Source organism: Rhagoletis pomonella, unplaced genomic scaffold, assembly GCF_013731165.1.
Source record: "Rhagoletis pomonella isolate Grant_MI unplaced genomic scaffold, Rhpom_1.0 Rhpom_scaffold_00002, whole genome shotgun sequence".
Lineage (NCBI taxonomy): Eukaryota > Metazoa > Arthropoda > Insecta > Diptera > Tephritidae > Rhagoletis > Rhagoletis pomonella.
Genome location: NW_023458556.1, coordinates 14,758,659 through 14,780,262, shown reverse-complemented (window position 1 = coordinate 14,780,262; position 21,604 = coordinate 14,758,659). Strand labels below are relative to the sequence as shown.

The window sequence follows — 21,604 nt, the reverse complement described above, 5'->3', positions numbered from 1 at the left end:
TTTTAAAACCTTTTAATAATGTTATTATCACTTCAAATTTAACCATTTGCTCGTTATATTAGTTGTTCACATAGTATGTATTTTATTTATTTTTTCTTTTTTAAGCCTGAGATTACTCATTTCAGCAACCAAAAATATTTATTTAATAAATTTAAGCGTTTCTGCTAGCATTATCGATTTATACATATCGTCACCTGAAATGCAAAAAGACGTAACAAACATCGTCGCTGAAATGCAAAAATTCGTAACTAATAAAAGATTCAAAATTCACTTTTTGATTGATATGATGGATTTCTTCGAATTAAATCGTTTTAAGAAAAAAAATAAATTAGTAACGCCTTTTTCCGTTTCACTGACGATGTTTGTTACGTCTTTTTGCATTTCAAGTGACGATATTTCCTATATAAACTTATTTTTCGTATTTAAACTTTTTTTTTGTTTACACATACTTAATAGATAACTTAATCCTCCAGCGGGAAAAGAATTTAGGTAATACAAATTTAAAGCGCAACAGTTAAAATTGCGCGCACACACTCAAGTAGACGCACACTCCTGACTCACACCCATACACTTATATGTACATACATGGCGCGCACACGCACATCGACGCATTTACATACATATACGCACAGCGAGTTGGCCGAAATGCAACACTTTCGATTTTTCCAAAAAAACAAACTGCTTTGAGACTTACTTAAAACACTGCGAGTATAGGTATGTTTTTCCATATATTTATGTGTTTGCACATTAACACAACCGCTCTCTGACAAATCCTTAAAAAAAAGGTTTATTGTTTAATTTTTTCTTTAAATTTTTTTCGCGACATTTTTACTGCGCCCATTTTTTTTCTTTCCTTTCTGTTTTCCTTGTTTTACACGCCGCGGTGCCGCGCACAATACCACAAACACTAAATTACAATACAAAAAACACTGGTCGGACGCACAACACTCGACGACACGCGACACTCGTCTGTTCTGTCCGACGTCCAAAGTACTTATCCGCCGTTGCATCCAAATATTACATGGCTGCTGTCATTTCGACCAGTTCCAAGTCGTACAATGTGCTCCACCATCATCAGCAGCTCTGAGTACATCACGTTTACGAGACGAGAACATATTGATGCACTGCGTTGTGTCGGTCTCAGTGAGTTGAGTTATATAATTATCCTAACTGTCGTGAGCAGTCACGCTCCTAAGTATTTCGAGTGAAACTCAAATGTGTTGAGTGAAATTAATTTATGAATTTTTAGTTAGTTTTGTGTAATAGATATGTATGTACATACATACGTATGTACACAAATTTATAAACTTTCAGATAGCGGTACCATGGTGATAATGTTTATTGATAAGAGGCGTCTGGGTGATGAAATTTAAGTCATTCAAGTAGAAAGCATGCAGTTTGATTTGCAAATTTTATATTTTTTAATCGGTAAGTAATGATTCAGGCTGGCCTCAAGACGGCGTGCTTTCCCCTTTGGTGTGGTGCTTGGTAATTGATTCCCTTCTTCTTACTCCGACTATCGTTTATACGTCCAGGCCAGTGCAGATGATTTGGCCTGCCTGCCTGATTTGCTCTTCACTACAAGGGGAAGGTTGGATGGTTTAATTCCCAGTAAACTTAAGAGTCATAATTCAAATCTCCCGAAGTTAAGTATCTATGTAGGAGTAATTCCAGATGCCAAACTTTGAAGGAAGTCTCAAGTTGAGCATAAGACCTCCAAATCATTTGTGGCATTTCGGCAATCTAAATAGGCCTTGGGGTATTCTCTGGATCTACACCTGAAGAAGCTGTCAACCAATAGCGTGAGAAATCCGCTTCAAAAAATAGTCGGCGTGTGCTCTTGCTCTACGGGAACTTGCTCTACAACGCCTGGCGCTGCTCTTGCACTTACCATCGCTTTGTACATGGGCAGGCCTTAAAGGTCACCTGCAGGCTTAAAAGAAGTAGATGTTGGTAAGATAATGATACTGAGTGGGGCGAAGCGGAGACTTTTGGTAGTAGGTATCTAGACATAAGTGTCTTTTCAATGCCTCAGAATAGTACGCCACCTTTGCTGAGAATATTCTACAAGCTTGAGTTTCCCTAGGCTGAATGCTTGGCTTGATTCCAATATTGAGCCCAAGCTCACACACTGTCGAATCTATACTGATAACTCCAAAACTGGCACTGGGTCAGGATCTGGTGTCTATAATGAAGATAATGGGGATGAGCTTCACTTTTCTCTTGGAAAATATGCCTCGATATTCCAAGCCGAGGTATTTGCAATCATCCATTCCATGGACTAAGTGATGTAAAATAGGTGGAGAAGCAGGAGTGTACATGTCTGCGATGACAGCCAAGCTGCGCGGAAGGCATTAGTCAGCCCTCTGAATACTTCCGGCCTGGTTCAAAAATACAAGGCTGGACTAAGTTATGTTCGAAAATATAACAAGCTTGTCATACTCTGGACTCCAGGTCATTCGGGAGTATCTGGTAATAAGGCAGAGACCAGGTATTCGAAGCCACCATCAGAAACTGGGTGTATATTTCATCAGCAATTAATGGGAGGCTTCAAGAGGATGCAGGTGGGCGAAACTCATTTTTCCCAGAATCTCGGAGGTATTTTTTTCATTGAGTAGATTGGACGGCAGAGTACTTGTGAGGTTGTTGACACTTCAGCTGGCACAAACACCTGATTGTGATCGGCATACATGCCAACCCCATTTGCCGTTGCTGGCTTGAAGAGGATGTGAGACGCCGAAACACTTTTTCTGTCTCTGTCCCGCCTTTGAAAAGGGTAGGCATGAGGTTTGTGGTCGCGATGTGTTGAGAGACGAGCACCTTGGCTATTTTACACACAACAATCTGCTACGATTAGTTCTTAAATTAAGTAGATTTAAAACAGATTAAAAGGAACACAAAAACAAGACAATAGCTGAGACTAACCAAGTTTTTAGACGAGGCGATTCGGCCTCGTGCGACTTGTTCAATTTCACTCTAGAAAGCCTCCTAAATTGCAACGGTACCATATACAGCATCATCACGCTGGCTTATGATGGCTTTGGATGATATTGACATCGTCGGCCTGAAATCCAGAGACGTCTGTGCAGCATTTTCCAGTTTAGAAACAGAAGCGAAACAGATTGGTCTAGCGGTGAGCTAGGGCAAGATATTACCAATAATACCAGCATGGAATTCAAGCTAAGCAAAACTCTAGCCAGCAGGTGGTACTTTGGGCTCGATAGGCAATTGAAAAGCAAATCCCTGTATCGACGAACAGAAACGCCCCTACAAATCTCTCATCACGTGAACGTTGACGAACTTAGATGAGAAGTCTTTGTGAGGAGAGAACAAATATTTTTTTAGGTGTTTCCTGCGATAGAAACCGACCAGGATTTGTCTACAAATCATAAGCTTGTGCTCGCTAGCAAGAAACGTCAAAGACTCACAATAGAAGTGCGTCATTGGTCGGCATCCCGTCTGGAGTTCGGTGCTTTGAGAAATTGACGATAGGCAATCTTCCACAGCGTATTACAGAGTAGCCCCCCGCTGACCTTTACAATTATCGGATTGCCATCGTCTTGGATACCTAGCTACAGCTCGCCCTTTTTTGCCCAAGGGCGATTTGTTATATAAAAAAAAGGGCGCATATACATAGATCGTGGAGCTAGCCGTTTATCTTCGAACACAGGCCACCAATGACATTCCCGGGCGCCATTGGCGAGCAGTTGTCTGCGTTTAACTTGTATATACCGCTGCCAACTGGCATATAATACGACAACAATAACAACCTCAACAAGAAACTTGTAGCGTCATTGAAACTACGATGCATAAATTGAAATGCCATGCGACTTATTTGCAAATAAAGTGCTAATTGTTTTGTTTGAATTAAAATGTATTCACGTGATGCAATAACGCTCAAATTAATAACAACAGACTCACATTAAGGCGAATAGGGCAAAGTTTCTGTTCAATCACAATAAAACACACATGCGCTCCTAGATATATGTATGTACATTAGGGTGCATATCGAAAATACTTTATGAGAAATATTTTTGCCTATTTTTGTACATTTTTTAAAGTTCATTTAGAAGATTTGGTAGATTTATGAGTTTTTGAATGACTATTTTTTAGTCGATTTCAAAGATCGAATATGATCTGAGAAGAGGATATATAGGCCTTTAAAATGGTGTATAATAATCTATTTTTGGACCTGGCTTGTTGAGATTTTTTATCGGGTAAAATAAAAAAAAGCCCATATTTCTCTTATCTTTGTAAGTTTTGACCATAGATAAATTCCACAATTTCAATGTATAATCCTGGTTCGGAGCGGACCGCATCTACTGAACGAGTTTTGCTGATACCGCATCGCCTCAGTGATAAACGATGCCCTTACCATGGCACGGGGCGCTACCATAACGGACTGACTATTTCTACTCGATAGATGGCTGTATCGGCAGGCTCGGTTTCGGTACAACCCGGCGCTATTATATCCTTGGCTTTTCTCTTGCGCAGTGACAGCGCGGGCGACCGTAAGAACAGACCGACATGAAAACAAAAAAAATGCTGGGACAAAATTAAAAAAACCTGACGAAAATAACCTAGTTCCAGGCGACACAACCAAACGGGACTACATGGAAGAGCCTCGACTTGGCATATTGTTCTGAAGTACAGCGTTTTTGGGGTAATTTCCACGGTAACATCCCACAAGGAATTACTTCTATAACATGGTATATATTGTTATTTCACCGCCAGCATCTGGCTTTCTTCGTGAAGGTGATGATGGTACGACATGAGACGGCAGCCTATAGCCGTAGGTAGAGCTGCATTCTGGTGGTGTTTGTAGATTTCTCCACTGCGTGTCAACCATTGCTTCGGACCAGATTGGTCCTGCATAATTTGCCGCTGACCATCCCATTGTTTTGTAAGCGGAGAGTGTTGTCTCCAGCGGCTTGAGGACTTTGTTCTTAGCTCGTAATTTTATGCAGGTGGCTGAGGCGTCCGCAGAGAATGGGCTGGCAAACGTCTCTCCCAGGCATTTAGGTTGGTTGGTTTTCAGTATTTTGGCGTCATAGACGAAGACGTATATTGCGAGCCTGATCTTCGCGGCGATGTTTAGATATCTAATAGTAAAGTAATTTAATAGATCGGTGAGAGTCGGTTATTTTCTCGTAAAGGCTGTCAATGTTTGGGCCCGTGGCCATCATCAGCGTAGCTTACCAAGATGACTCCAGCCGGCGGCAAAGGGAGTTTCGCCATGTAGAGATTAAGCAGTTTCGGGGAGGGTACACCGCTTTGAGGGCGTCCACACAGATAGCTGGTTATCCACAGTTTCATACGAGCTGAAAACGACGAGTCCAGAACGTCTTGACAGAGGGTTGTTGTTGTTATAACAGAATACAAATTCTCCAAAGAGTCTTTTGGGGAGTGTTGTTGCTGGAGTGACAGTCCTTGGACAGATATAAATCTGGGTCCGGTTACATAGACCCGACTATCGTGGGAACGACGTGTTCCCGTCGACAGAGGGTCGCGTTGTTCACCTTGCCGAATGCCTTGGACAGGTCAACTGCGGCTAGGGCCGTCCTCTAACATGGTAGATGTTGTTTTATGTTGTGATGATGTTCAATATTGCGGTGGTACTGTGCATTTTCCAAAATCCATGATGGTGTCCGACTAGCTTGAGGTGCATTCTGCACTGGCTTGAGAAGGGAAATTATCCTGTAATTTCCGCACTTCGGCAATGATCAGGGTAGATAGAGATAAGTTCGAAAGCGACTGTGATATACTCGACTATCACAGGTCGTCGCCTTTTCAGCATCTGCATGAACAGCTGCCTGCGTCTCTTCTGTAGTGAGGCACGTTGGTTGTTACATCGGGGGCGAAGTTGGTGTGTTTTACGTACCTCACAGCGACGGGCTTTATCTCTCTCTTGAAATACTCATTCTACGCTTTCTGCTTATGTTCGTTGGTCAGGTTTCTAATATCCCTGATACGGGGATGCCCTAGATTAGCCTGGCGGATTCATTCACGCACGTCTGCGAATCCCGCCGCTGGTATGAAGCGGGCGGCTGCTTTTTTGATGATGGCGACTACTCTGGGCAGGTGGTCTGATGCGAACGTGGTCGCTAGTTATTGTTATATCTGGCAAGCTGTAAGAATCATCCGCGACCCTGGCGGGGGTCATTGTACCCCGCTGGTCATTGCCCAGATTGGGGTGCTAGAGTTCGTGGTCCGCATTGAAATCAAATAGTACTACCTGGTTACCGCCTTCTAATAACGCATTTATATTGGAGCGGTATCCAAGTGGACAGTTGGTGGCGCGTGCTATGTACCTACACAATTTTCTTCTTCAAATGATAAAGGTTTTTATAAACAGTTATTCTGTTTTTCAGTTTTATTTTCCAGTTAAAAAAAAAATACTTAATTTTTCTAAGAGTAAAATCTGAATTTAGTCAACATCCTCAGTGAAGAACATTTCCAGCAGGGACGGTTTCGCGCATTGTTCGCCATCTAAGCGTGCAGGCGATTTCCAGCGCAGTAATGTGGGTATGACAGAGATCGGTGCAACCGAATCGCTACGAAAAGGATTTTTCATATCTTTCCAACTACGTATGCATAATGAGAGAAACAAAATATTCAATGGTTACAATATTAAATACACAAGCGTAGATACTTTTCAATCAACTTACAATGCGCGTGGCCCAACATCAACAACAACAAACACTGAGTTCTTATCAGCATGTTGCTTCAATGCAGACAACACAAAGGGTTCGGCTGTAAGATTTATTTTTATGTAGTTTATAAAAGGTAAAATGATGTACCATTTCAGACAAACAACTCACCGTCATTGCAATCAGGGCACCAACTCTTTCCAGTCGCATCCTTCTCACCAGTAAAATACACATTTATTTGGTTGCTCCTTTCATGTGTCAACTTTTCCACAATCTCACGGAATGCTTTGTAACCACTGACTTTTATTATTTCCATTTCAGGAGATTCTTCTTCCTCTCTGGTGCTACTGATGGAATAACCTAAAATTAATACTTGTTTTCTTTTCGTTTTTATATGACGCTTGTCACCTTTTAGAATCCAGTGTTATCAACTTTATGATTTGATACGGATTTTGCAGATTATATTTGGTAATTGCTATAAATTTTACAAGTTTAACTGACAAATTGGAATTGTGATCTGCATTTCTTTTGTTTTCGTGGGCTGCAATCAGCTGATTGAATTGGGGAGGAACTGTCATAGCTGTGATGAGTGGTGCTACCAGATTCGCTCCCAATTGAGTTAAAAGTGCGGTATATTCATTTACGTTTTCAGCTACTTGAAAATATGCGGGCTGAGCTGTTCAAAGATGGTGGCGAAGAGCTGGTAGTTCGTATCAAAGAACGTAAATGTATAAGAAGCGACAACTCGTTACTTTGAAAATGTGCCGGGACGATTTTGACCGTATCTGAAAGGTTGAGATGAGGAGTTCGTCTCCCTTTTGACTCTGTCCGCGGCAGATTTTTGATTTTCGCCTCGAATGCGGAATATGCCAGCAAAACAGAAGAAAAGCGGCAAATGTGTGTGAATTTCTGTGGTTATTTGCACAAGTGGTTGAAAATATGCAATTTAATTTAGAAAATATATAAATTATGGTGTGAAATATAGAATATTCAGTGCTTGTGTAAAATACGGAGGTGCTTGTATGTGAAAGTGTCTATATTAATAATAAAAAGGTGTTTGTGAGTGCAAAGTGTTCATCAACAAGTGTCGATTGTCGGTGTATGTGGATAAAAGTGATCATTATTTTAAACAAGATCAGCGTACTTTTATATAAAAATGCATTAGTTTAATAAGAAATCTATGCATTTATATATGAGTGTACTTATGTTTTGTTTTCATCTGGAAATTTACATATTTAAAGTGTGCAAAAAAAGTTATGTGTCGGGCGATTGGACAAATGTTTTCCAATTTTTTGTTCATATGCATGCAAAAAATAAACACATAAATGTGATACATGAGTTGTCTCCGTCTTTCTCACATCCTCCGCCAAAACAAACGCGTAAATGTGAAACATAAGTTGTCTCCGTTTCTCCCACGTCCTCCGCCATCTTTATCTTGACAAATTCTTAAATTCCTGCAAAATGCCGCGTCCTGACATATTTACGCGCATACATATGTACGTTTACAGTAGGCCACTCCTAACTTGAATTCCTGTAGCTCTAATCTGCTTGTTACCGAATATTTTGTAACCAGCAAATTTTGTTACCAAGCATTGTTAGCACTTCTTGTAACCGCAATTATAGGTAACGTTTTAATTTATTCAGCATTCCAGGTATGAAGTTTTGTAGAAATTCTGTTGTTGCATATTTCATGGGGCAATATTTTGTTACCTGCTTATGAGATGGTAACAAATCATGAACGAAAGACACAAGATCACGTAAGAACAAGGGAGTGAAAAAAGTCGATTTTTTTTAGCGGGTTCTACGCCATCTTGTTTCACTGGAAAACGAGCGAAAAGTAAACAAAGCAAAGAAAACAACGAAAACCAAAATTAGCCAAAATTATTGTCAGCCACTTTAAACGCACAATTTAGGTAAAATTATGCAACAAAATGATTTAAAATGTGTTGTCATGTTGAATTAACTCTTCTTTACTTGAATAAAAGTGTAAAATAGTGGTGCTTGTGATGTAAACAAACGCTCAGCTGACGAACCCGCCTTCGCAAACTTTTTTCTCAAAACCAGTTACAAATACAACGCCGCGTTCTTACGTGATCTTGTATTTTTGGTTCATGGTAACAAATTTTACTGGTTACAAAAGTGCGCAGAATGCGAAAAGGGTTTAAACAAAGAGAGGAGCTTTATTATGCGCTAAAAAAATCTGATTACTAACGCAGAATAGGTTAATGTACGATTTTGTGTTTGAATCTTTTCGTGATAGTAAACAATATTTGTGTTACCAACGCAGAATAGGTATGTATGTATACACTCACTTATACATGCTTCATAGCTTCGCAATTATCAATAATGCAAAATAATTAAATTTTTTTAATTCTTTTACATGTTGCTCCGTAGTATCTAGAGTCAACTGTAAACAAATCGTAAGCGATCGGTTTACAAAAATTTTAAAATTGATGACCGAAGCTGGTGAAGGCAACCATGTTGCCAAATTACATTTGTTGTAAAACCACTTATGTATGTGATTTCAGAAGTTTTGAGTTTACAACAAAATATCATGGGTCATTTGTGCAAAAAATTCATGTTTATTTTGTTTTTTGTTAAATTAAAATCTTAAGCAACTAATTGATAATATACAAGTTTGAAGAAGTGCTGCGATTTAAAAGTTTAGAGAAAAAATGGCTTAACACGAGATAGGCTATTTTTGCAGATATTACTGCGGACTTGCCACTTTTCATTTGGCTGGCTGTGGTTTCTTCAATTTTACATTTTAGAATTTTTGTGGCCCTCGCGAAGAGGTTGCGCTTGTAGGCGATGCGCTTGCGGGGAGATGTGTGGAAATTGAATTTATGAATGAATGAGTTTGACCTTGAAGAATATGCGCATGCGTTTATGAATGAAATTGTTATTGTTGTATTTTAGTCGCATATGCGCTTTTACATACATATGTACGTACGCGTATTTGCATGAATGTGATATGTTTGGAGGGAAATCGCATGAGTATATTTAATAAGTTTATTGATTATAAATGTACATTTGGTTGAATAAAAAGGGTAATTTCATCCATAAATTACAACTTCCATACTAAGGAGGAAGCTTATAAAGGTCTTGCATAGCGCATGTAAATAATTTACTTATATTTGTTTAAAATTATAAAATAAAGTAAATCTATGCACATGCGCATGCAAATTGTTAAATGCCGTCAGCAAATAAACAAAAAGAGCTGCGGCCATGTTTTTTTCATTTCATTTGATTATTTCTATCATCGGTCACTTTTTCTTAACGTTCTTTATCGCCGCGAAACCATATGTGCGGCGAATTCATTTACGAAAATGGATGTTAAAACGGACGCGAACTCCTCATCTCAACCTTTCAGACCTCACTCGCCGACTTTAACGAGTTGTCGCTTCTTATACATTTACGTTCTTTGGTTTAACAATTTTTTAATACTAAGGATTTTTTGTATTGCATTTCTTGGGGTTTTGGCGAACCTATAAAATATAGTTATTTACTAAGAAAAAATTGTTAAAAAATAATAATAAATTTAATTTCAAAATAAAAAGAATTGGGTTTATTTTTTCGCTATAGAACAATCCTAAAGGGTGTGAGCATAAAGATTCCGAATTTTCTTTTTCACATGAAATCGCTGAGTACTCCGTTTAGCTAAAAGTTTGAATGAATTCATGCAACCCTCTAGTATATATCTATGTTTGTACATACATATATAAGTGCATAGAAAAAGTATTTTTGGATATTCATACAAAAAATTGTCTTTTATTTCAACTCAATTTTTTTGCCCTTTGTATGAATATTGCAATGTCGACACATATATCAGAACAGGTATTCACTCAAGTTAAAAAAAAAAATGTGAAGCCAAAATCATTCATTCGTTTTGTATATGAATGAATTCATGCAGCCCTCTAATATGTACATATCGTCGGTTAAAGTACAAAACCGTGTATATTTTTTCTAAGTGACTTTGAACTGGGTTCTAATACCCTTGAAACCGAGCCATTGCCAATGGAATACATATAAACTTCTTTACTTGAGACTTATAATCCGCTTTAAGCTACTCTTTAAAAACTTTCCCATTATGCATATTAACAAAAAAAACTATTTTCGTTTCAAACTTGACCCAGTTTCAGAACAACTACACTACACTTGAACTTCTTGGCCGAAGTCACCGACCAAATATTCCATAGAAAACGCGTAAGTCAACCTTGCAGACTCGACAGAAAAATGTAAACTACTGGAAAAAATATGCTTAGTACAACCGAATTCAAAATACTGCTATTACAAATTAAACCAAAGACATACAAGATATTTAAACAGCGGAGTACACTATGGGATGAGCATAATTTTGAAACACTGGGAGCGAAGAGGTGCAAACAGCGTAATGGGTAAACATACTTCTTTTATTAAAATTGCAACTAATTACTAAATGCTTTTTTAACAATTGCAGTATTTTTAAGGAGCCTAGGTGTGACAACACTAAGTTTATTAGCACTAGCATTCGCGATTTCCAGTTTAAGTCAGGATGTGGAAGCAGGCACTATGAAAATTGCATACAAGAAACCGATCTTTGGCAAAGCAAATCTGTTTAAGGATAGACGCTACAAGTTAAAGCCGGACTTTAGCAGGAAAGTGCCCATCTTTGCAGCCGCCGGGACAAGTACCAACACAAGCTCCGCTACCAGCACTACGACCACCACTAGCACCATTCCCACAATGGCACAGGCCCCAGCGCCCACAGAACCCACAATGGAAGAAACAACAACGCCAATACCAACAGAGATTGATTTGATCGCACACGAGACAATTATAGACAGAAACATTGACAGTGTTGGCACAGAGGCGTCCATTAGAGTACCCGATACAGAACCGGCTTTTATGGATAAACGACTGGAGGACGAAACTGAAGCACATTTGCCTTATATGGTGATAAACGGAATGGGTTCATCAGCAGCAGATGTAGATTTATTGCCCCATGTAGAGCCAGTCGTGAATAACACATTGGAAGCACAGCAGCAATTATGCAAGCAGCAAGGCCTATGCGATTTCGCCGATGATGCTGAAGCACAGAGCAGCACCCATGTTGTCACTCATGTAGAGGCAAATGACGAAATTGAAGAACTCTTCCCAATGCCAACACCAGAGTTACTAATTGCACCCCGTTTACAAGGCACTCGCAGCTCGCCAACGAAATCCAGTAAGAGGACAACATCAACAACAACCGAAAGTGGCCGCCCCGTGCCATGTACTTGCGGCGTCTTCCTTACATCACAAATTAAGCGGAGCTCAAAAGAACAACCAGAGGGTGCACCAGTGATAACCAACGAATTAGACCGCACCTTTCCTTGTAATGCCGTAGGTCAGAAACAATGTCAAACCAAGTGCCTTGAATCTGTAAGTATGCATAAAATTTAATGTGACCTATATGAGACACCTATTCTTCCAGTAGATAGTGCAGCATTTGCCCAATTCGGCTAATATATTGTGCGCAACCCTAAATCGTGACTGCCGAAAAGAGCGTGCCTACCTCTTCATCAAGAACTGTCGAAATCAGTGGTTCAATACAAATTTAGCGGCTGGAAAAGAGTACTGCTGCCGCAATAACCAACCATATCCTTGTCCACTTGTTTGAAATGTTGAAATTATGAATAAAGAAATATGCTTAGAATCTATGTAATTTATAATTGTGTTTTATTACGTAAGACATAAGAGGCTTTTTCGTAAGCTATTTTTTAATATGATTAAAATAATACATGTATATAAGTACAATAACAATACATAAATATGAGAATGATCAAAAACTGAGAACATTTACCGTAAATGGGATAAAAAGTACAAGTAAACGTGAACGAACATAAAAGTATGTACTAATAAGCTAGCTTAGTATTGAAAATGTACTTATTTTGTTGATTTCTCATTTTTTTTATGTATTTTGCTTAATAGTTTGCTCATATATTCAAAGTATTTGTATTTGTTTTTTTTTTTTTTAATTTGCCCAAAATATACATAGATAAGGAAAATAATATTTCTGTTATATAATTGTTTTTGGCTAAAGAGGTTTACAGCTTAATGTAATTATTGTTGTTGTTTACCATAGCGAGAGCAATCACATTGTAGGTGACTGGAGGAGGGGCATTAGTTGCATTGGGCCTTAAATAACTAAAAAATGTGTACATATGTATTTAACGATGCAGTAAATGCCGACATGCGAAATGTAGAGATTAAGAGCTATGGAAAAACCTTAATTAAAATATTAAATGAAAATAATATGAATGAAAATCAGTTCCTCCCTCAACCTAAATTGTGGTTGATTTGCAACAAGTCTAGTCATATTGTAGTTTGAGACGTCTTCACTCGAAAAATTTCTTCTTGGAAGAAGGCAAATCGAAGGATATCGTGGATAATCTGAAAGTACGGACCAAATTTGAAAACAAAAAAAAAAGAAAATTTAATTTTATTAGAGGTATAGAATAATTAAAAAACGAGCGTATCTTGTAACGACAGTTGGACTATTTACATAAGCGAATAGGTGAAAATGAACAACCAATGATTTAAGAAATACATATGTACTTGAATGGAGTGGGAATTTTTTTTTTTTTTATCTGTTAAGCCAAAACTATGCATTAACCGGCAAAAAATGAGCAATTCAATGACGGCAAAGCAAATAGTACATATCGTAATGATGTTCGAGTTGAACCTCTTTTGAAAAGGGTGTAAGATATGAGAACAATCAGGCAGGTTCTGCACTTCCGGGTGCATTTCAACCCCTGCGCATTTGAATTCAAAGCGAGTTAGAAATTCACTTGGAATTGAATTGCAGAACCTACCTGAATACCTCACTTTAAGTGAAAAAACCGCGAAATTTCATGTTGGCTGCCTGCTTAAGTTAAGGAGCTTTAAAGCAAAATCTCGTATCAGAACATCAGTTTAAAGAAGCAACCGAACCAAATTCCAGTGGATATATCTAAAACTGAGGGACTTGTTTGCGATGTTGCATGGATAGTTCGAGTCTTCTATAACCCAATTTTCTGTTCACAGAAAGTGTTGAAATAACTCTCATAAACCATAGTCTCTATGTCATATACTATGTATGTATATTTTAATCGCGATTTCTTTTTAACGAAAATGTTACCTTTGCATTGCCCTCGTCACACAAACACTAAGGAGAGGGCAATGAAAAGACAACCTTTTTTTAGAAAAAAAAAACGCCCAAATTCACCGAGAATTTTTTACTTTGGCTTGGCAGAACGATTATCGATTAATGATTTTGCAAATTTCACTGCCAAAAGATAATTATAATGAAAACTAAAACATGCAAATATGTATGTAGGTAATTTAAGCGGAAAGTAAATCATCAATTACCTGGCCATTTTCGGTGTTAGATAGGCGGGGTTGGGCTTTACAAAAGTAGAATCCTTGCTTTCATCAATGCTATCGGAAACGTTAGCTTTGGGCGGTGTCCGCTCCAGCGACTGCTCATTGATCTGCTGTTGACTATTGTCAGTGCTATTGCTAATGAAAGAACCGTCATTCTCTTTGTTTTCACTGATGTCACCCTGTTCGTGATTTTTGCAACCTTTGCATAAACACTTTTCTGTGCACTTAACACCTCCTGCAGAACATCCACAACGCTTGGTAACACAACCTCCAACACGACATTTGCAAGACTTATGTTTCCTTTTTCCTACATTGAGCTTCGCTTCTTGTTGTTGTATTTGTTGCATCAACTTCACTTCGGTGTCAACGGCTTCTGTAGTGAGTGTTTCATTGCCGGAGCTAGTGTTTTTGGTCGTGTTTTTGGTGTTACGCTGTTAGATGTAACGCACACGAGAAAACTGTAATAATTAATATGTTAACGGGGCATAAATTTACTTACAGGGTGTAATCGTTTGGCATGTTTAACTGCCGGCGTGTTTCCCCAGTCCGGATCACGGTGGTCGTCGTCGGTGTCGGTTTCACTCGAAAGGAAGATTTCATCAGTAATTACTACAGTTTCTGGATTTGATTTTAGCTGCAAACAACAACGATACTCATCTAGTTTGTGTGCGTCAACCCCCTGTGCAGCCATTTGCTCACCTTTTTGAAAACCTCTGTTTTGCGTGTACCCTTCGCTTGCACCGCTAATTTCAACTCATTTACCATTTGTTTGTATTCCTCCAATTCCTCGCGCATCGCTTCCATTTTATTCAATTGTTCCTCTTGGATTTTGAATCGCTCCTCCTGTTCTGGTGTTAGTTTGTCACCCGTGCCTACAGCCAGCAGTGGTGCATTATGTAATTCTCTCAAAAGTACTGCTATTTTATCCTCATATGTATTCTCCCGATCGGCAATGGCCTCCTCGTGTTCCAACTCCATTAGACGCATACGTTTAGTTGCTACTGCGCTTGCTTGCTCGGCTGACTCTCGCAGCGCAGTCTGCTCATCTAAGGCCATCTTTTGTTCCTGCAAACGAACGGCATGTTCGCGTCGCATAACCGAAATCGACTTGAGCAATTGGCGCATCATAGCACGCGCCTCGGCAACGTTCTGTATGTTATCGTACAAGGAGCGCATGCGCCCCTCAAGATCGACCGTGTATACTTTTTGCTGCAAATCGGTTATCTGTGCATTGCGCATTTCGAGATCTTCTTTAAGCGTTGGCAGTTCTTGGGATGGGACGCTGCCTGGTGCGAGTTTTTGATTTTGTAATTCTGCAATGCGAGCGCTAATAATGCCACGATCTTCCATCAACTGTTCCAGTGTGTGTTCCGCATCGATGAACGAAACAATTACCTCTAATTCACGTTCAACCAACGAAATCACTTGATCGATCTTATTACTAGCCGTATTTCCATCTTTTGACGAGTGAGTCTTTTGTCGTTGAGTTTGAGCGGCACGCTGTCTGTCGATTGCGTCTTTAAGCCTGCAAAAAAGCAAAAAAAGAAGAATGTAAGTATCGATAAAAGGAGGAACTTAGGGAACAGGGAATTTTTACCGTTTGTTGATGGCCAGAGCCTCTTCGCACTTGCGTTTCAAAACATTACGTTGTTTTGTGTGCAATGCTTCCTTTCGCGCCATTTCGTTCTTTAGTTTACGATCTTTGTTGCGCAGCTGGATCAGTTCTTTCTCTCTGGACATTTTCCATTGGCGGAAGTTTTCTGACTCTTGTCTCATAGCGCGTATTAATTTTACTTTAGACTCTTTCATCGCCTGTATTTCTGTATGCAGATTCTGTATCTTCTGCGTCTCCTTCTCACGCACCTTTAGCAGTTTGGCTTGTTGCATATTCTTTCGTTTCATTTCGCTGATCTCTTGTTCGAGTGTTTGTAGGCGCTTGCGGCGTTCCTCTGCCAGTTTTGCGGAAGCATTTTCTTTAACATGACGCAATTTGTCAAGCAACTGATTTCTTTCGTCTTCAAGCTCTTGTATTTTTTTCTCACATTCCTTGAACTTCTCTTCGTTATTGTCTTCCAGAGTGCAGAATTTAACTAAATTTCCAGCAACGCGTTGATGCAGCTCTTCTTTTAGGTTGAGTTCCCGATTGATGCGCCTCAACTGTTCTTTGAAGTCCATTTGTATGTGGGTGTATGCATCAGTTTGCTCTTGCATTTGGGAGTGAACTTCAAGGAGTGCACCACTGGTATCTTCTTCGTCTCCACCGCCAATGCTGCCATTCATCGTAGCACGTTTGTGATTTTCTATTTCCGCCTGAGTGCGTTCTAATTCCCCGTCTAGACCGTCCACCAACTGATTCAATTGTTTGATGCGTTCTGCAGTGGCTTCCTGCTCTTCTGTGGGCGCATTCAGTTTGTAGTTTTTCCCCAAATCTACTGCGATTGCCTTGAGGTCGTTCAGTTGAATTTTTAGCTTTTCGTGTGCCTCCTCTGTGAGGTGAGCACGCATTTCATGTTCTGCTACATCGTGGAGAGTGGTTTGTAATTGTTGCTGAAGGGTGTGATATTTTTCTTGGAGCACTTGATATTTTTTTGCAATTTCACCATTGACATTTGAAATGCTAGCGCCTACAGGGGGCGTTGGCATGCTTTGCAGTGCGCTATTAAGGGAGCTACTCATTGTGGTGGTGCCACCCCCCGCGGCCAACAGTTCGACACGCAACTTCTGTATGATACTTTTGAGGTGATTAATTTCAGCGGCATGAGGGTCTTGGTTAACGATTGGCTTATTTTTAATCTTTCGGGCACGGTCTGCATAGCGTAGAGTACTTAAGGTCTCGGCAACATTATAGTCGGCCGGACTAACGCAGGCAATCATAAGTGTGATCGAATTGCCGCCAAGAGAATCTTGCAACAAACGAGTCAGCTTAGAATCACGATAACGAACGAAACCAGAGCCCTGACCAGCTGTAAGAAATAACGAGATAAGTTAATTTTCTTAATAAACTTGAAGATAAATTCTTCTATAGGAATTTACATAACATAGGTGATGAAACAAAAAAGTAGTAGTAAAATTTAAGATTCTTTCGGAATACTACAATAAAGAGACGAAAATCCATTTGTACTTGTTGAAAAACTACTATTATTATTGCGCCATGGATTTGTATTAATTGTTTTTGTTAAAGAAAATGTTCAATTCCTGCCTAGAAAATATTCATTCCGTTTGCTATATTTAAGTAAAGAAGTTATCTTTAAAATTAAAATTAAACAGTACTTACAACCAAGTGCAGATATTACGTTCCCCAAAGCCAAAAGACCCTGATTTATTTTTACGCCCTCTTTGAAGCGGTCACCGGTGGCTTGTGTCTTCTTTGAACGTTCCGACCCAGCCAAATCAACTAAATGAAACTTGGAGGTAGTTACTGTGTTCCTGTGCAGAAAGGGTAAAGAATAATGCGTTTAAATCAATATTTACTACAACTACATCCAACAGTACGATCTTAGTAAAAAAAAATACATACGCTTCATCTTTCTTGGTAGCCTCAACCGTGATAGTGAAAATCGCATGTGACCGTGAGGATTGCTCGTTCATTGCTGTAGCCGCCACAGCGCGTCCTGCAGACCCGCGCAACAGGCAATTAGTTGTCTCGTTCACCGATGTCACCTGCTTTTCAGTCAGCCCAGGCATGATAACACCATTGCGATTTTCACGCATCTCCACTATAGCATGATCGCGTGCCTGGTCCGATAGTAAGTCGTATAGTTGTTCCTGGTACAACTCCATAAAAGAACATTTGACAACGAAGTCGTATTCTTCTGCCAACTTTTTAATGCGCTCAAATATGTCGCGCATTATACGTGGTATAACGCCAGCATTTTCATCCAACTCCCCATCAAAGGCTGTGCCCATCGTGTGAGTCTTTCCAGATCCAGTCTGGCCATATGCAAGTATTGTGGCATTAAAACCCGAGAAAAATTTGTCCAATAGGTCCGTCACAATCACATCATATATATATTCTTGTGTATCATGAGCATTAAACACATAATTGAAGGTAAATGTTTCTGTACGGTTGACTATTACTTGTGAGGAATCACCGACGCGCTCCACAGCCTCCTGACAACCACGCTCACGTTCCAAAGACACGAGCGGCCTAATTCGCACCGCAACGCGTACGTTATCTGCGTCGGCCATTATGTGTTTATTTAATTTAAAGATTTTTAACCCAAATACGATTATTGATTTTTCTGTAAAAAATTTATCACGGCTTCTAATGGAAATAATTTCCGGGCTATGGCTCTCTCACTAAATATTAAAAATTAACACAGATTTAAAGAATAAACACAACAGCTATGGAAAAAATATGCAGGAATCCACACAAAAGCCCTTTTGCAAGAACTGAAAAATTTGAAATGGCGCCGCCGTTAGCTGTCGCTGAAGCTGTCGTATGCACCTTCCATTCAGCGGGGGAATGTAATAGATCAACTGGAATGGCGAACTGCCAGATCAACATTTCAAGCTAGAATATATTGAAAGGCAAATTTTAATGCGATGGAAAATATAAATTTTGGATATAAAATAATATTAATATATGAAAATGCGACCGAATTCATGAATTCTTCATTTCATGAATTCAAAAATGGTACCGTTAATGCACCGCCTTAATTCGTGAAATGAAGTGTTTTGAATAACGCCGTGTTTACATTGGACAATGCTGTCAAGACTAAATAAATACGTATTGGTTACGCTGATATTTGTCTCCGTGGCGTAGGCGTACGCCAAGTAATGACATGAAATGTCATATCCGTATTGCTTGAGTGTGTTAGTTAAAATTTTGAAATTTGTTGTTACTTTTTTAACTTTTTTGGTAGCTTGAATTTAATTTTTATTTTTTTGAAATCGTGATTACAAGAAAATATTAACAAAAAAGAAATATAGAAAGCGAAAAAACTTATAATGCCGCATACGTGGTTTTTAGGCAAGAGTGTTGCGTGTTCATCGCACCGAACGACGAATATTTAAAAAAAAACAATGGGAGCTATCTTGCCCCATGTTTTTGCCACCAATTTTTGAGAATCATTTTAAAACCTCCGACCGTTCTAGTACGACCCTAAAGCGATTGAATCCGGAATCGGGTCCGTCAAAACAAATACCAGTACCCAATCTATCCAACGTGGAAATAGAAAAAATATAAGAAATTAACTTCAAAAATATGTGTTTTTTTACTACGACTTGGTCAAAACGAAGACCTGTTATAAGATTGTTATGTTTATTTATTAAGGAGAAAATTTGTGTTTTTAAACTTGTGTTATCAGATGCAGGTCTTTTTACATCTGACACACAGGTAGAATCATCTAAGTTTAGTTTTTTTCTTTTCAAAGATCGTACTTTTAAACAGTTAAATAAAGACTGTGAATTTGAAAGGCATACGCATACGCGCGACAAATCAGAGGAGAAGCTCGACGGAACACTAATATATTGTGTAAGCGCCAATCTAATATTACTTTTACACGTAGATGTCGTGGTGTTGATTTAAAACACCGAGACCGCAGGTTCCGATCCCTCCACATGCAGTCCTAACGATAGTACACAAAAGCTCTTTAAAAACCCAATTTATATCGGAAAGAATTGTTAATCATATAATCTTTGTAATATAAGTTTATGATATTCGATACGATACCGGGGTTCTGGTGCTCGATTTCGAAAATTTTTTTTATAAAACTATCGAGTACAAAATATCGGTATTGAATGCCAAAAGTATCGATATGGTATCGTATCGTATCGAAATTCGAATCTCTAATCACGAGCACTATTATTTTCTATTTTTTTTTTCTAACTAAAGAAAAGTTAATTTAACATGAAAACACTTTGTAAAGCGTTTTAATGTACAATTTTACCTACGTTTTGCGATTAAATGGCTGACAACAATTTTGGGAGTACAACTCCTCCACCACAAGCTGCAAGCCTGAAAAGCGCTGAACCAGTGCTGCCGCTGTCACTTCAATTGAAGGTTTTCACTTTACTTTGGAAGCCTTCACTTTGTCACTTCATTTTACTTTGTTTTACTTCACCAAAGTACGTAAATTTATAAATTTATAGATTTAGATTTATCCTCCAGATAAATAAAAGATTTATCTCCAAGATAAATAAAAACTTCTTTGAAATAATTGATTTATTTAACCAAAATCAACAATCTTTTGCTGAAATTCGTGTTAAGTAGTAAGTATGGCAAAGTAACTTTTCGCAAAAAGCTAGTAGAAAGACGCCTAATAAAGTAAATCTCCGATCTGGCATCGGTTATTTGGAAGAAGTCATTTTGATTTTCATTTTCACATGTATAATTGTAAAACGAACAGAAATGAATGGATGGATAAAGTTTCATAATTATTTTGTAAGTAGTTGATGCAAATGACAAATATATTTTAGTTTTCATACATAAATCGATAATCGATTAATTATATCTTAGTGTTAATATCATCAGTGAACTATAATTCTTGATTTTCTTTCCTCAAGGTTTGAAACATTGTGATTTTAAAGATATTCTAGCAATAAATTTGCACAACAACAAAAAACATTATAAATTAATAAAGGTTAAAGATTAATTTTATTGTGATAAAAAAATAATGGATTAACCAATCAGGTGATAAATAACCTAATCGAAAAACCCCACACCCCTAGTTATGGTCGAAAGTCGTAACTTCAATAATCACTTCACTTTCCCTCCGAAGTCACTCCGAAACACTTCAATTTTAGTGTGGTTTCACTTCGCTGGAAAATTAGCAAACGGCAACACTGAGCTGAACGCCTGAAAAGCTTGTTGTGGAGTTGTACTCTAAGAGCCAGTTTTTCAGTGCGCGGCCGTAGCTTAAACGCCCGTTCTGGTTGGTTTAAACTACGATCCGCCAATCAAATGACAGCCAGCTGTCAATTTACTTAATCTAAGCTTAAGAGCGAAATACACCACACAAGCGGCTTGTCAAACATACTTTTCCCATTTTGCCATAGACCATGCAAACATGAGTCGTTCAAGCACAGAATTTTAGTTTTCTTTCGGTTAACAATGTAAAACATTTTAGTTTTCTTCCATTATTCTCCCTTACGTCTTCACTTGGTGAAATTTCAGTTGCAATTGAGGCGATTTTACCATCCACATCGCAAGCGGTTTGATCAAACGTCAACATGGCGGCCAGAAAATCAAAAAAATTTGATTTTTGCTCAAATTTCCCTCAAGCGGTTTGTCAAACCTTCAAACACCCCATAGACAGCACAAATGGCTTGAAGCAAAGGGAAATTTCGCTTGGTTTGTCAAGCCGCTTGTGTTGTGTATTTCGCTCTTTAAACTGGCACTGAAAAAGTGGCATTAAGAGCGAAGTACACATATATGTAATACTTACGGGAGTATTCATATATGGAAATACACAACAAAAGCGGCTTGACAAACCAAGCGAAATATCTCTTTGCTTCAATCCATTTGTGTTGTGCACGGGGGGATTTAACACGCCGTTTGAGGGAAATTTGAAAAAAAAAAATTAATTTTATGATTTTCTGGCCACCATGTTCACGTTTGATCAAAC

At 38.7% G+C, this 21,604-nt stretch overlaps 3 protein-coding genes across 5 annotated transcripts; 1 reads left to right on the top strand and 2 right to left on the bottom strand.

Moving 5' to 3' along the window:
- Positions 1–6,348: 6,348 nt before the first annotated feature.
- On the bottom strand, positions 6,349–7,261 carry LOC118733119 (thioredoxin domain-containing protein 17). Of its 3 annotated transcripts, none has more exons than XM_036462348.1 (4): positions 7,059–7,261; positions 6,822–6,997; positions 6,669–6,753; positions 6,349–6,584 (listed from the first exon to the last, which is right to left on the bottom strand). In XM_036462348.1, exons 1-4 carry the CDS (start codon positions 7,226–7,228, stop codon positions 6,428–6,430), a joined length of 588 nt encoding a protein of 195 aa, XP_036318241.1. In that variant the 5' UTR covers positions 7,229–7,261; the 3' UTR covers positions 6,349–6,427. The 3 variants fall into 3 exon arrangements, with proteins under 3 accessions (XP_036318241.1, XP_036318242.1, XP_036318243.1); XM_036462349.1 differs by having other exon boundaries at positions 6,822–6,994; positions 7,059–7,255; XM_036462350.1 differs by having other exon boundaries at positions 6,822–7,010; positions 7,059–7,187.
- A 3,531-nt stretch (positions 7,262–10,792) lies between these two features.
- Positions 10,793–12,326, top strand: LOC118733118 (follicle cell protein 3C-1). Its single transcript, XM_036462347.1, has 3 exons — positions 10,793–11,047; positions 11,110–12,053; positions 12,109–12,326. Exons 1-3 carry the CDS (start codon positions 10,996–10,998, stop codon positions 12,289–12,291), a joined length of 1,179 nt encoding a protein of 392 aa, XP_036318240.1. The 5' UTR covers positions 10,793–10,995; the 3' UTR covers positions 12,292–12,326.
- Positions 12,327–12,633: 307 nt separating this feature from the next.
- On the bottom strand, positions 12,634–18,549 carry LOC118733117 (chromosome-associated kinesin KIF4A; the record flags this gene model as incomplete). The annotated part of the gene is given in 7 exon segments (XM_036462345.1): positions 12,634–13,064; positions 14,022–14,467; positions 14,536–14,670; positions 14,736–15,561; positions 15,634–16,999; positions 17,311–17,462; positions 17,554–18,549. Coding segments are annotated over 7 exon segments (3,651 nt in total). The 3' UTR covers positions 12,634–13,009.
- Positions 18,550–21,604: the final 3,055 nt, after the last annotated feature.

Excerpts from the sequence above, each read along its gene's own strand:
- LOC118733119 (XM_036462348.1), bottom strand. The coding sequence starts at position 7,228 with ATGACAGTTCCTCCCCAATTCAATCAGCTGATTGCAGCCCACGAAAAC. Across the intron at positions 6,754-6,821 it reads GTGCCCTGATTGCAATGACG|CCGAACCCTTTGTGTTGTCT; the intron begins GTGAGTTGTTTG and ends TAAATCTTACAG. Across the intron at positions 6,585-6,668 it reads GATGTTGGGCCACGCGCATT|TTGGAAAGATATGAAAAATC; the intron begins GTAAGTTGATTG and ends ATGCATACGTAG.
- LOC118733118 (XM_036462347.1), top strand. The coding sequence starts at position 10,996 with ATGAGCATAATTTTGAAACACTGGGAGCGAAGAGGTGCAAACAGCGTA. Across the intron at positions 11,048-11,109 it reads AGGTGCAAACAGCGTAATGG|TATTTTTAAGGAGCCTAGGT; the intron begins GTAAACATACTT and ends TAACAATTGCAG. Across the intron at positions 12,054-12,108 it reads AAACCAAGTGCCTTGAATCT|ATAGTGCAGCATTTGCCCAA; the intron begins GTAAGTATGCAT and ends TTCTTCCAGTAG.